The 13,804-nt window shown below is 39.7% G+C and overlaps 1 protein-coding gene across 1 annotated transcript in view; it reads left to right on the top strand.

The window, feature by feature from the left end:
• The first annotated feature begins 1,122 nt into the window (after positions 1-1,122).
• rbm17 (RNA binding motif protein 17) overlaps positions 1,123-13,804 on the top strand; it is a 20,241-nt gene continuing 7,559 nt past the window's right edge. Inside the window, exons 1-7 of the mRNA XM_048610006.1 lie at positions 1,123-1,253; positions 1,438-1,541; positions 1,681-1,737; positions 3,850-3,991; positions 6,878-7,029; positions 10,043-10,128; positions 11,203-11,301. Of these exons, the coding sequence (XP_048465963.1) occupies positions 1,123-1,253; positions 1,438-1,541; positions 1,681-1,737; positions 3,850-3,991; positions 6,878-7,029; positions 10,043-10,128; positions 11,203-11,301 (771 nt within the window). The remainder of the gene's footprint in view (positions 1,254-1,437; positions 1,542-1,680; positions 1,738-3,849; positions 3,992-6,877; positions 7,030-10,042; positions 10,129-11,202; positions 11,302-13,804) is intronic.

The following is a 13,804-nucleotide window of genomic DNA, read 5'->3' as shown; positions in this document are numbered from 1 at the left end:
GTAGATCATTGTGCTTTCTTTTACGAAGATGCTTTATATTTATTGTTGGTTAGGCGGCTTCCTGTTTTGAAGGATTGTAGAAATTTGACTTATTTCAAGTTTCGTGAAAATATCCGGAGTGGTTCCTTTAAAAGAGCTCATTGCAAGTTCACTGTGGGCTTTTTAATCAAGGCTTCCTGTGCTTATTTTGTTGAAGACCCTGCTGGGGGTCTTTTGAACAGTGACTTAATTGGAGAGATGCTTGTTTTATCTGGTTCATTTGGAGGGAAACCTGCTAAGAACATGTTGAGTTGGAGGAAAGCATGTAAAGCTACCCAGTCGAACTTTTTTATTTCTGAATATAAGAGTTCAGGGTGAAACCTATTAACCCTTTTGACAGTGTGATTGCAGAAACATCTCAAGATTGTATTTCCTGAGCAAGCAGCGTCTGAAGACTTCAAAAACAGTCATGTATGATGAGTGACTTGACCACGCTAGCCAGAATATTAGAGCAGCAGGCTCTGAAACATTCTGCTTGTTAGCCTTTGCTATCGAGAGTAACCCATTGACCAAAGTGTTTCTGTTTTCAGAAAATGAATCATTTCAAAGAAATCTTTTTTTTTTATTCTTCTGAAGAGTGAGCGTGTGTGCGTGTGTGTGCATGTGTGTATATGTATTTGAGGACATTAGTGAGATAAGTATTTATACTCCTGACAGTGTATGTCAACCACTAATTGCATCTTCAGTGTATGAGTTTCTTGTTTCGATAATAAACCTACAATTGTGGTTGTGAAGAAACTTGATTGATTGAAGTTTTTGTTTAAATCCTGATTAGTTGGCATCTTGGTAACTGGAAAAGGTATTTTTTAATTCCTCCAGCCTTGGTTGTAACAATTCAGTTGAGTGAATGTGGTGAAACTTTTCCACTAGTTCAGAACAAGTGGACTTTAACATAAGATAGCAGCTAATACATCAAATAAAAAAAGAGGACGGTGTGAAAGTACAAATATGCTGCCACGTGGATTGGTTGAACGAGGAGTAGGTGGCCTGGTCATAATGTTGTTGGACTAGTGACCAGAACCCTAGGCTAATGCTCTGGGGTCATGGGTTCGAATCCCACCATGGCAGGTGGTGAAATTAAGTATGGAATTCAAAATCAGTCTCAGTAATGGTGACTATGAAATGATTTTTGAAAAAGCAGATACCATTGTAATGTTTAAGAAGACAATTGGCACATGCATGAGGAAAATGGAGGGCGGGGACCGTAGAAATAAGTAACTCAATGGGAGGAAGCTCATGTGAGGCATTTACAAAGCAGAGACCATTTTGGCTATTTTTATGATGTATGAATGCTATCCGGTGATTTCACCCTGAATAATAGATACAGCAGCAGCGTTAACTTTTGTAAAATAATGTGTGTTTGTAAGCGTGTACTAATTTCTCTATTAAACTATCCAGACGAAGGAAGGAAAGACATGAACAACCTAGTGGGTTTTCGAGAAGACCAGATCCGGAGTCAGATGAAGATGATGATGAAAGAGAAAAAGAAAGGCGAAAAAGAAGTAGGTGCCATTGTGGTCTTTCCAGCTCAGTGTTGTTACTGTTATTTTCAGTTTCTTTTTCACTCTGAGATCGCCAGTTGTTTCTGCCTGGGCAAAAAGTTTTCACCAATTGAAAGTTCTTTATTTTGTTGTACTTTAGGTATGGGAGGAGCAGCAATTGCCCCACCTTCATCACTTGTCGAAAAGGACAAAGAACGTACGTATAATGAATGTCACTGCATCTAAATTTGTTTTTGTTATTAAATATCTTTCTCTGATGTTAGTTAAATATTTTGTAAAGATGTACTTCCTCCGGTACAGGTGTATCAATGGCTTGGAGGTGGTGGTGTTTCTGAGCACTGGCTCCTTTAGTTTTCCTCGGTTTTGTTTGTTTGGGACTACGGAATTTTTAATGAACCAGTTCGAACATATCATGACACACCTCCAAACCAGGTGGGGTTTGAAACTGGATCTCCTGTCCTGGAGGTGGATACTACCACTATGCTAAAAGAGCCCTCATAGAATTTCTGTGTATGTGGTATCAGAATGTTTATGTCAAGGATCTTGCTTCTTGTGTGTTTTGGGATTTCTTGAAATTTCTATTGGGGACTTGCTCTATCATAATTGAAACTTTCTGTGTAATTTGACATGCCTCACTTGCTGGTTTTTATGCAGCTTTGCAAGTTTGGAAATCCTTCCACCAATGGGCTCAATGATGTTCCACTTTCCAGTTTTTAGCGAAGGATCATCATCACAAAGGTTAACTTGTCTTTACAGATGCTGATGGGTCTGCTGTGCATTTCCTGTTTGTCTTTCAGGTTTCCACTGTTTACATTTGCTTTTAGTTTCAAAGTGGATTTTTACCTGATCTCAGACCTACATGCTTTCCTGACCCTGTTTTGAAGATCTCTTGTATTGAAAGAAAAGAATTATGTCTAATTAATGTGCAATAATTCAAACTCTTCGACATGCAGAAAGAGCTATTCACAGAGAAACCTCTGAAGAACATGCTGTGAAATTGGTCAACTACCTCAAACTTCAGGAAAAGCTTCAAGGAGGCAGTTCAATGTAAAACAAAAAGGAAATTGAGATTTTGCAGAATGATGAGGTGATGATCTAAGTGAACTGTTTAAGATTGTTGAAGAATCATTAGACGGTCATATAGTGGCAGTGTCACTGGATTAGTCATCTAAAGAGCAAGGCTCATGTTCTGGGAACATGGGCTCAAATCCAACCATGATAGCCTGTCCAATTTAAATTCAATTAACCAAAAATTCACCCGATTCATTGATTTTTTTTTTTTAAGAAAGCACCAATTGAAAAGCTTGTCCCAATAATGGAACCATGAGACAATGATGGATTGTCGTAAAAACCCATTTTTTTTCACTAATATCCTTTAGGGAAGGAAATGGTCACTCTTGCCTGTTCTTGCCTCCATGTGACTTCAGAACCACTGTCATGGCCGCTTTGTTGTGCCAAATTGCCACAGAAAAGGCAAAAGAGGAATAACACTGACAGACCAGTTAGCATCAAGTTGGATGCCAAAAAAGGCAAAGACACGCACCCAGCCCGATTAACCATTCAAAGTTTTCTTTGCTAACATCTGAGGGTTTGTGCCAGAATTGGGCGAGCTATTCCACAGATTAGTTAAGGACAGCTTAAATAGTCATACTCTCAGAATCATACCTTGCAGTTACCAACCTGGACACCGCCATCAAAATCACCTTGTTATGGCCTATCCCACCAGCAGGTCTGACCCATTAGACGCAGCTGTGCCACTATGGTTATATGTAGTCAGGAGGGAACTGACCTGGTGGTCTTCCACATTGTCATGAAACCTCATTGGGTCCAGAGAGAATGTGTCAAGCATGAGGAGGAAAATCTCCTGCTGATTACTGTGCACTTCCTTCGAGAGAAAAACGGGACTTGTAGTACCACAGCTCACCAAGATGGCTGGATCATGAAGGATGTACCTGCTGGACTTGACCTGTGGGCAGATGGTGAGAGAAGCAATGAGGGGAAAAGCTATTTGACCTTATCTTCACGGATCTACTTATCACAGTTACAACTGTCCTTGATTGGAAGGAGCGACCTTCCATTTTCACATTGAGGATATTCTCGCTTATACACTGTGACGCTAACAGTGTGCTAAATCTGATAGGTTCGGAGTAGGCTGAGTTGCTCAAAATTGGTCAAAATGAACTCCTGAAATATTCTGGAGATTTTTTTTTCCCCAGAAACAAAATGTAAAACTGCAATTGTTTCCTATACTTCTGAGCAAAATTTGTATCTGGAGTGTTAATTTGCGGTTTCCCTTTTTTCTCAAAAGTTATTCCACCTTTCCAGTATGAGGATGAATCCAGATCTCGTAGTGCACCTAGCAAGGCTGCAATTCCCCCTCCAATTTATGAAGAGCCTGAGAGACCACGATCCCCACCTGGTCCCACCAACTCTTTCATTGCAAATATGGGGTAGGTGCAAAATGAAGCTAATCTCTTTCATAAAATTCGTAGTGTCGATTTTCATTTGAAACTTTTATAAGCAGGATTGATATTATGCAATATCCTGATATTATTTGCATGCACTGCTCAGGGTACACATATTCTACAACTCAAAACAGTTTATGTGCAATTCAGAGTAAAAATTATTTTAAAACTAGCTCATCTCTTGACTCCCCATAGCCAGTCTACAATCTGCAAGTCAAAAATTAGGGATATAATGGAATATTCCCCACTTGCCTAGTTGACTGCTGTTCCAACAACACTCAAGAAGCTCAAGACAAAGCAACCCATTTCATTGGCACCACTTCCACTAATTTAAACATTTGCACCCCCATCTACAGAGCACAGTGGCAGCAGTGTGTACCAGATCTCAAGATACAGTGCAAAAACTTATGAGGAGGTGATGACATGATGCTAATGTCTTTAGACTAGTAACGAGAACCCCAGGCTAATGTTCTAGGTGGAGAGTTTTGATCCCATTATGGAAGGTCACGAGATTCAAAATCAGAACAAATCTGGAATAAAAAGCTAGCCTAATGGTGACCACTGTTAATTGTTGTTAAAAACCTGTCTGATTCACTAATGTCCTTTAGTGTTATGGTCTGATCTACATGACTAGACCTACAGCAATGTGGTTGACTCTTAACTGCCCTTTGGACAATCAGGCAGCACATCCCATAAACAAATATTTTAAAAAGTTGCCAAGGATTCTTCAATAACACGTCCCAGACCTGCGTTTAGGTTCACTAGGTTGATTCCGGAGTTGAGGGCGTTGGCTTATGAGGAGAGACTGAGTAGATTGGGATTATATTCATTGGAATTCAGAAGATTGAGGGGGTATCTTATAGAAACATATAAAATTATGAAGGGAATAGATAAGATAGAAGTAGAGAGGATGTTTCCACTGGCAGGTGAAGCCAGGACAAGAGGGCATAACCTCAAGATTAGAGGGAGCAGATTTAGGACTGAACTGAGAAGGAATTTCTTCACTCAGAGGGTTGTTAATCTATGGAATTCCTTGCCCAGTGAAGTAGTTGACGCTACTTCAGTAAACATTTTTAAAAAAAAGGTAGATTTTTTTTTAACAATAAAGGAATTAAGGGATACGGTGAGAATGCGGGTAAGTGGATCTGAGTCCACGAAAGGATCAGCCATGATCTTACTGAATGGCGGAGCAGGCTCGAAGGGCCAGACGGCCTACTCCTGCTCCTAGTTCTTATGTTCTTATGTCCTGAAACAAGGGCAGCGGGCTCCTGAGAATGTCCCATTCTGCATGCCATCTTGACTTAAAACCGTATCGTCATTTTCATTGTCACTGGGTCAAATGTTAAAGTTGCTAGGCTTTGTTGTATTGGTCCATCATATCTGCTTCTGGTGTCTGTATTGGGCAGATATTTAAATTTCTAAATTTCCTTTGATTCTGTGGGGTTCACCTGATGGGTTAGGTTAAATTGCCGTCAATATTCTCAGAACTGCAAGCATGGTATGTATAGTAATTGACTATTCCAACGACTACTGCTCCTTTTTCTGCTCTCACCATTACGTGGCATGTTAATCTGAAAAATGCTTTTCTCCCCAACAAGTGTAACCTATGCTAGGGAATTGTGTAGACTGCAGACAAACATATATCACATATAGTTGTCAGTCTCGTATTAAGACAGTTACATTTTTCTGATTTTAGATAGAATTTTGCAAAATTTTTTTCCCTTTTTGATTGCTTGCCTGCATTATGATGTTGCATGGTGACTACTACTTCTGCTGGGATTTATATATTTCCCACTGTTCCTGAGAAGCGACTTTGCTAATGGAAATTGTATCATAACATCAATCACACAGAGCAGGCTGGCTTCGAGTTAATATGGCTGCAGTTTATATGACTGTTTGCTTGCCTTGTGACACTGTGTTGCAGGCATATGAATTTAATTTGGCATGCCTAATGAACTGACCAGGTAGGGCTGCATAGAGTGTACTGCCATATTCAGCAAAATGTGGGTCTTACAACCTTACTGAAAATTTTTTAATGCAGAAACAAATCAAGGAAATAGTGAAAACTTGTATTTATATTGAACTTTCGATGTAATAAAACTTGCCATGGCACTTGATAGGAGTGTTATTAAAATTTGACGTCAGGTTTGTCAGGGTAAGTGACTAAAAGCTTAGTCAACGAATGTGATTTCATTGAATTGTAAAAGCAAAAAAGTCATACAATCCATACGGTGTGGAAGCAGGCCTTTCGGCCCATTGAGTCCACACTGATCGTTCAAAGAGCAGTCCACCCACTTCCGTATCCTTATAACCCTGCATTTCCCATGGCCAATCCGCCCACACTGCACATCCCTGGATGCTGGGCAATTTAGCCTGTACATTTAACCTGTACATCATCAGGCTGTGGGGTGAAACCGAAGCACCCGGGCGAAACCCACACAGACACGGGGAGAACATGCATCCTCCACACAGACCGTCACCCGAGGCTGGATTCAAACCGTGGTAGAGCTAAAGACAGATGTTGTGGGCTATGATATTGAATGTATTGTATGTCTTGGACAAGACATGATTGCTGACCTGAAGAGATGAAATCTCTTGTCTAACCACTGAGTTGGAATATTTTAAGTCCAGTCGCTGTTGTCATGATTGCGCAACGTACTGCAGTTTACTGCCAAATCGAAGCTTCATTTACAAAAGCCATGTGGATTGCTGGTAAGGGAGAAGGGACTGAGACCTTTTGTGCAGTAGGGAAAGCATTTTGAAAGCATTGGCAACATGCGTCAGCCTTCAGAAAAAAGGGATAAAACATCTTAAATATTGCAATCGCGAATTCCAGAGATGTTGAGTTTACAAACTTTTTTTTAAAAATAGAGGCACGGTGGCACACAAAATTATGCAGAAATATGGCTTCCGCGAAGGGCAAGGCCTCGGGAAGCACGAACAAGGGTTGAGCACTGCACTGTCAGTGGAGAAGACAAGCAAACGAGGAGGAAAGATTATTGTCGGCGACAGTGCAGAAAAAGGTACCTACACACACAAGGTTGTATTACTGAGCCATATTCAAATATTGGTGATTTTATCAATGCTGCTCTGCCTGCAATTAAAGATATTGAATGAATATTATTAACTATAAGAATTTTAGAATAATAGACTTCATGTAGCTTTTAAGGTTTGTGATTGGATCTCCTGTGTTTATTTAAAACTGCCTCCTGTCAAGGTTGTGGCTGTTCATTGTGACAGAAATTTGAGTCAATTTATAATTAGCATTTGAATGTTGTGCCTTCCATATGCAAGCTGCGCAGGAGAACAGAAGGGCTAAATCAGTGGGTGCTAGCAATGATTTAAAAATAACAGAAGCAATGCTTTGTAAGGTCAATTTGGAGAAAGGTGTTATGTATCTATTAAAGAGATGTTTTAACTGTTCATTTTTCTTACTGAAAATCACTTTATAGATCATTGGAAGATTTCTTTATGAAATATTTCCCTTACTTACAAACTATTTTTCCACTTTTAATGTCCACAACTTGATCATTTGAATTATCCAGTTCTCTGTAATTAACTTAGCATTATTAGCTTTTTTAAAACAAGCCACCTCCCAGAAATTGCTGTTGTCGGTAAGATTCTCCAGCACCATATCCTGAAGCGTTTATTTACAAGTATGTGTAACATAAATGAAATGGAACTCGCCTCAATATAAAACATTAAAATCACTGGTGAAGAAAAGAGAGGAAAAGGCCAGAAACAATTTGCCTGACATTTTAAGCACTAAACTTATTGAAATAAAAGCAAAGTGTGGCAGAAACTGGAGACTTGAAATAAAAACAGAAAGTACTGGAGAACCTCAGCAGGTCTGGCAGTAAGGGGAGAGAGAAAACAGAGTTAACTATATTTTAAGACCATAAGATATAGGAGCAGAAGCAGGCTATTCAGCGTATCACAGGGTCTGTTTCTGTGCTGTATAACTTGATAACTGTATGAGTCTGCTCTGTCATTCAGTGTGATCATGGCTGATCATAAGACGTAGGAGCAGAAATTAGGCCGTTTGATCTATCGAGTCTCGTCTGCCATTCAATCATGGCTGATAATTTTTTCAATCCCATTCTCCCGCTTTCTTCCCATAACCTTTGATCCCCTTGATGATCAAGAACCTATTATCTCTGTCTTAAATACACTCAATGACCTGGCCTCCACTGCCCTCCGTGGCAGTGAATTCCACAGATTCACCACTCTCTGGCTGAAGAAGTTTCTCTTTACCTCCGTTCTAAAAGGTCTTCCCTTTACTCTAAGGCTGTACCCTTGGGTTCTAGTCTCTCCTGCCAATGGAAACATCTTCCCAACTTCCACTCTATCCAGGATGTTCAGTATTCTGTAAGTTTCAATTAGATCCCCCCTCATCCTTCTAAACTGCATCAAGTATAGACCCAGAGTCCTCAAATGTTCCTCATATGTTAATCCTTTCATTCCTGGGCTCTAATAATCCTCAACGTCACTTTCTTGCCTTTTCTCCATAACCCTTACTGATTAAAAATCTGACAGTCTTAATCCTGTATGCACTTAACGACCAGTCTCCACAGCCCTCTGTGGTAAAAGAAATTCCACAAATTTACCACTCTCCAACAGAAGGAATTCCTCAGTTTTAAAAAGACGATCCCTTATTCTAAGATTCTACCCTCTGGTCCTAGACTCTCCCACAAGAGAAATAATCTTTCTACCCTCTAAGAATCTTGTATGTTTAAATAAAGTCGCTTCTCATTTGTCTAAATGCCAATGACTACATGTTCAACCTACTGTATTTCATTAGACAGTCCCTCTATACTTGGGATCAGTCTGCTGAATCTTCTCTGGTCTGCCAACAATAGCAATATATCTTTCCTTAGGTAAGGAGTCCAGATCTGTAGACTGTTTCTATCAACCAATAAGGCAGCTCACCACCACCTTCTAAAGGGCAACTAGGGATGGGCAAGAAATGCTAGCCAACCAGTGACACCCACATCCCACAAATGAATAGAGGAACCTCACCACTCACCTTCGCACGCATTTTTGTGTCATCTGCAAACTTGCCTGCAATGCATTTACTTTCCGTGCCTAAGTCATTAATATGTATTGTAAATAATTGTGACCCCAGCACTGATCCCTATGGTTTTGATTCAGATATGACTGTTCCTTGGAACTGAAGGGAATGTAGTATGATCGTTTTATGTTGACAAAGTGGGTTTTATGCTGTTGACATTGAGGGAGGAGGAGTGAGTTGAACAGACGCTGACGGTGCAAACAGCAAAAGTAGAGTAGAAGAGCAACACAGATGCAAGTAAATATCGAAAATAGGTTAGCTTTGCTGAGAGAAAACCCATGCAAACTAGAGATGCTGTTCCTTTAACCAAATAAAACTCCAATAAAACACCAAACATTCCCAGTCTTGCTGTATGATTCAATGCCAACACCCATGTGAACCATGTGATTTGCCTTCTCAGTTGTCTCTTGTGGAAACCACTTTGCAGAATCACAATTAAAGGATAGTTCTAACGTAGAAGGAGACCATTCAGCTTATGTGTCGGCTGGCTCTCTGATAAAGCAATTCACCGATTGTCATTTGCTCACTTCCTCCCTGTGCAGCTGCACATTCTTTCTTTTTAAATAGCCCTCTTGAATGCCTTGATCGAACCTGCCTTAAGCACTCTCTCAGTAGCGCATTCCAGATCCTAACTACTCACAATGTGAGGAGATTTTTCTTATTTCTGCCATTTCTTCTTTTACCAATTACATTATATCTGTGTCCTTCTGATCTTGATGCTTCTGGTAATGGGAATAGTTTCACAATATTTCAAGCGCATGTAATTTTGGACCTTGGAAGGATTCTGGCTGTTTTTAGAATTTGGGGCATGTAATCTTGCTCTATTATTTCATTTTGTTCCAGTGGATAAAGTACACAGTGCATTGACTTTCACAAGTTAGCTTTGTAGATTAAAGTGTTCCTCACTAAAACTTGGTAAAAGTCTCAATACATGAATTTATAGTGATTTCTTGATTTGCTAACAGTAGAAATGCCTGCCACCACCAAGAAATCAGAAGCAAACCCATTGACGGAGATCTTGAAAAATCCCACAAAAGTGGTCTTATTACGGGTAAGGAATGAAAGTTTTAACTTGTTTGCTTTTTTTAAACATTTTTGTTTAGAAATCTGCAAGTTCATTCAAAAAATGCATATATTTTTGTCATATGCATGTGGCTGCAGTTCGTATTTCATATATTCTACACATCATTCATATGAAAATCCTAAATTGTAAGCATTTTTTCAGTGTAAAAAAGACCATTGTGTAAGTCTTACTGCTGTTAAAAGCTACCAAGTGGCTGATACTTGTTTGTGTTGGAGTGTCAGTTGTAATTCTGTTTTGCAGTTGATTAAAATTCTGTGAATCTGTGACACATTCAGTTATCAGAATGATCACAGTTCTTTTATCTCTTATTCACATTTAACTTGAAGCAAGTAATAGAGCTACAAATTAACTTCTGGAACAGAAAGTCACTTGGTTCATTTATATTTTACGTAGAATATTACATTTTTCTGTGGAACTTGTTAGATGGTGACCATCATTAACTACCAAATCTGGAAGCAATATACATGCAATAGTTTGTATGTCATATTGTTGGTAAATATTTAACTATAACTTCCTGTTCTCTGAAACCTCTATTAATATCAGTGAGTTATTGATTCTTAATTATTGATTGTTATTTTGTATTGAATTATTTTCCACAACTATAATTAACACTGAGAGCATGCTTTATGACAGGATAGTTAAAATTTGAAGATATAGTATATACCTGTTGCTAAATGGGAAGCCTCAATTTTATCATGCTTGTGGGAAAGATTTTTAATTGAACAGCAGAGCAGCAAAGGCTTTGACATTCAAAAATGTATCTCAACTTTTGCCATTGAAAGTTCATTTTTATGAAGTGTACAGGTTTTGCGTATTTTGCAAAGAAAACTGCACTTTTGAACAAGAATGTTGCTGGCGATTGCTGGAAGTTTAATTGATTTGGTGTATTGAACCAATAAAGAGAATATTGAATTTAGAAGTCACTATAAAATATATTTTAGTAAAACGTGTACTGCATGAATCAAGCTTGATGCTGGCCTCACTTGTATAGTCCAGTACCGTTCCATATTCATTAGTCTGTATTTGGTTTGTTATTTTTAGAACATGGTGGGGGCTGGAGAAGTCGATGATGACCTGGAAGGTGAAACCAAGGAAGAGTGTGAAAAGTATGGAAAAGTGTCCAAATGTGTCATATTCGAGGTACGAACTTTGCTGATATGTACCTTATATTGTTAGACAGGAGGGCAGTACAAATCCTATTTATGACCCTGTGAGGCAGCTCTCCTTCCCTTCATCAGATGTGAACATTGCTGGCGAATGTTGACTTTGATTGCCCTTGAAGGTGCTGGTGACAATAGGAGCAACTTGCTAGGTTGTTTTAAGAGACAGTTAACATGCAAGCTCATTGCTGTGGGTCTGGATTCAAGTATAGCCCAGACTAGGCAAGGGCAACAGGCTTCCCTCCCTGAAGGACGTTAGTAAACTGTTTGCGTTTTTACAACAGTCTAGTCGTTTCATGGTCACTATTATTGGTACTAGTGCTTTTATTCTAGTTTTATTTTGTCCACTGCATTTTCATTTCCCTGCTATTATAATGGGATTTGAATTCATAGCTCCAGAATATTAGCCAAACTCTCTGAATTACTAGTCCAGTATTATAACAACTGTGCTTCCATACCCATAAATTCAGTTTTATCTCAAATTGAGTCAAAACAATTGCAGTTTCTATTATTAATCAGGCTCATCAGCTTGAGAGGCAAAGTTTCTACAGTGAAACTGGCCCAACATGTTTACTCCAACAGCACATTAGACCACAGTACCAGACTTATTTGAGGACTGTATATCTATAAAAGGGAAGAAAATGGTTAACATTCAAAGAAAATTTTAAAATAATCTTTCTCTGTCCTTTCTTTGATATCTTGTACTCACTCCACTCACTTTCCAACACAACTTTACTGCATTTCAAAGTGATTTATCATGGGTGGGTGTATCACATGGATACATTTCGGAGAGACATGGTCATCACATAAATTACAACACTTACCAAGGCCATTTGGCCCAAGCAGTTGGTGTTTATCTTTCACATTAACAATGCTGCAGAATCCCATGTGTGGTCCTGTGTTCTAATAAAAGCAGCTCTAAATTTTCAAAGTCTGCATTTGCTGTCAACACAACGCATTTGAAGAAGTAATTCATGCCATTGAAATAAAATAGAGAACTGTGGACTCTGAAGACCTGAAATAAAAGCAGAAATTGTTGGAGAAACACAGGAGGTCTGACAGCATCTGTGGAGAGAGCTGAAGAAGAGTCACTGGACTGGAATTGTTAACTCTGCTTTCTCTCCACAGATGTTGCCAGACCTGCTGAGTTTCTCCAGCAATTTCTGTTTTTGTTATTATATCACTGATTTGGTAACCAAAATGCACAGACTTCCACCAGAGGGCAAGGGGAATGGGGAGTGGGGAGTGGAGAAGGGGGTGACAAGGGCAATGGAAAAAGAGTGGTGAGTAGATTGTTGAGGGTGTCAGGGATATAGAAAGTGAGACAGCAGGCAGCGGGACAAGGGCCAGTCTGTTTCACACTGTCCTCCTCTACAACTAGGCTTCATTTTTGCTTCTCTGTATATTCTTCTATGAAAATCAGTGACTGACTGATTAGGCACTAGCAACCACAATCCACCGTGGACATTAAATTTTTTATTTCAAAAATACACTTAATTCATAAATTATCTATAAGTAAATACAGCAGGTACAAAACAGGTCTCTACAGACTTTGCGGAAAATACAGTGGAGTTTTGACATTCTTCATTAGACCATCAATCCGTTGCAACAAAAGAGGTGTTTTCTGAAATTATTTAAATTCCCATTGAGGCTACAAGTTATCTCAGAGTAACAGGCCCTTATGCTTTTGGCAGAAAGACCTTAGCCTGTGCCTTGGTGGCAGCTGCCCCAAACTTTAGCATGTCTCTCTGCATGCAGTCCTGGCCCTTGGAATGTGCCAGTCTGCAACACTCAATTGAAGTCAGCTTTGTGCACTGGAAGACCAACAGTTTCGGGTAGACCAAAGTGAGACTTTCACTGAGTTGATGGTCCTCCAGGCATAGTTGATGTTTGTCTCGGTGTGCGTCCCAGGGAGCAGCCCGTAGAGCACAAGAGTCCTGCGTCCCAGAGCTGCTCAGGATGAACCTTGACAAAAATCACTGCATCTCCCTCCACACACACTTTGCAAAATCACATTCCAGAAGGAGATGTGTGACAGTCTCTTCACCACTGCAGCCACTTCGAGGGTGGCCTGCAGTGGCAGTATGGGCGTGTATGTAGGATGTGACGGGCAGTGCCCTTCTCGCCACCAGCCAAGGTGCTTGTGGGAAAGTCCTGGCAAAGATGCATTCTGCCAAATGACATTGATCAAAGGTGATCAAAGATCATATTTTAACCCTGTGCTCCTCTTTCCCACACCCTTAATATATAGTATTAAGACACAATATATTCATCCAACAACCCATCAAGGAAGCATGATTCATTTTAAACTAATCCCTAAAGAAATACTATTATGATTCCGAGATAACAAGGTGTAGAGCTGGATGAACGCAGCAGGCCAAGCAGCATCAGAGGAGCAGGAAGGCTGACGTTTCGGGCCTAGAGCCTTCTTCAGAATTTCTGATTTTCTGAAGAAGGGTCTAGGCCTGAAACGTCAGCCTTCC

This window comes from Rhincodon typus, chromosome 22 (assembly GCF_021869965.1).
Source record: "Rhincodon typus isolate 14 chromosome 22, sRhiTyp1.1, whole genome shotgun sequence".
NCBI lineage: Eukaryota > Metazoa > Chordata > Chondrichthyes > Orectolobiformes > Rhincodontidae > Rhincodon > Rhincodon typus.
Note: the sequence above shows the minus strand (reverse complement) of the source record. Positions and strands in the feature narration are given on the sequence as shown.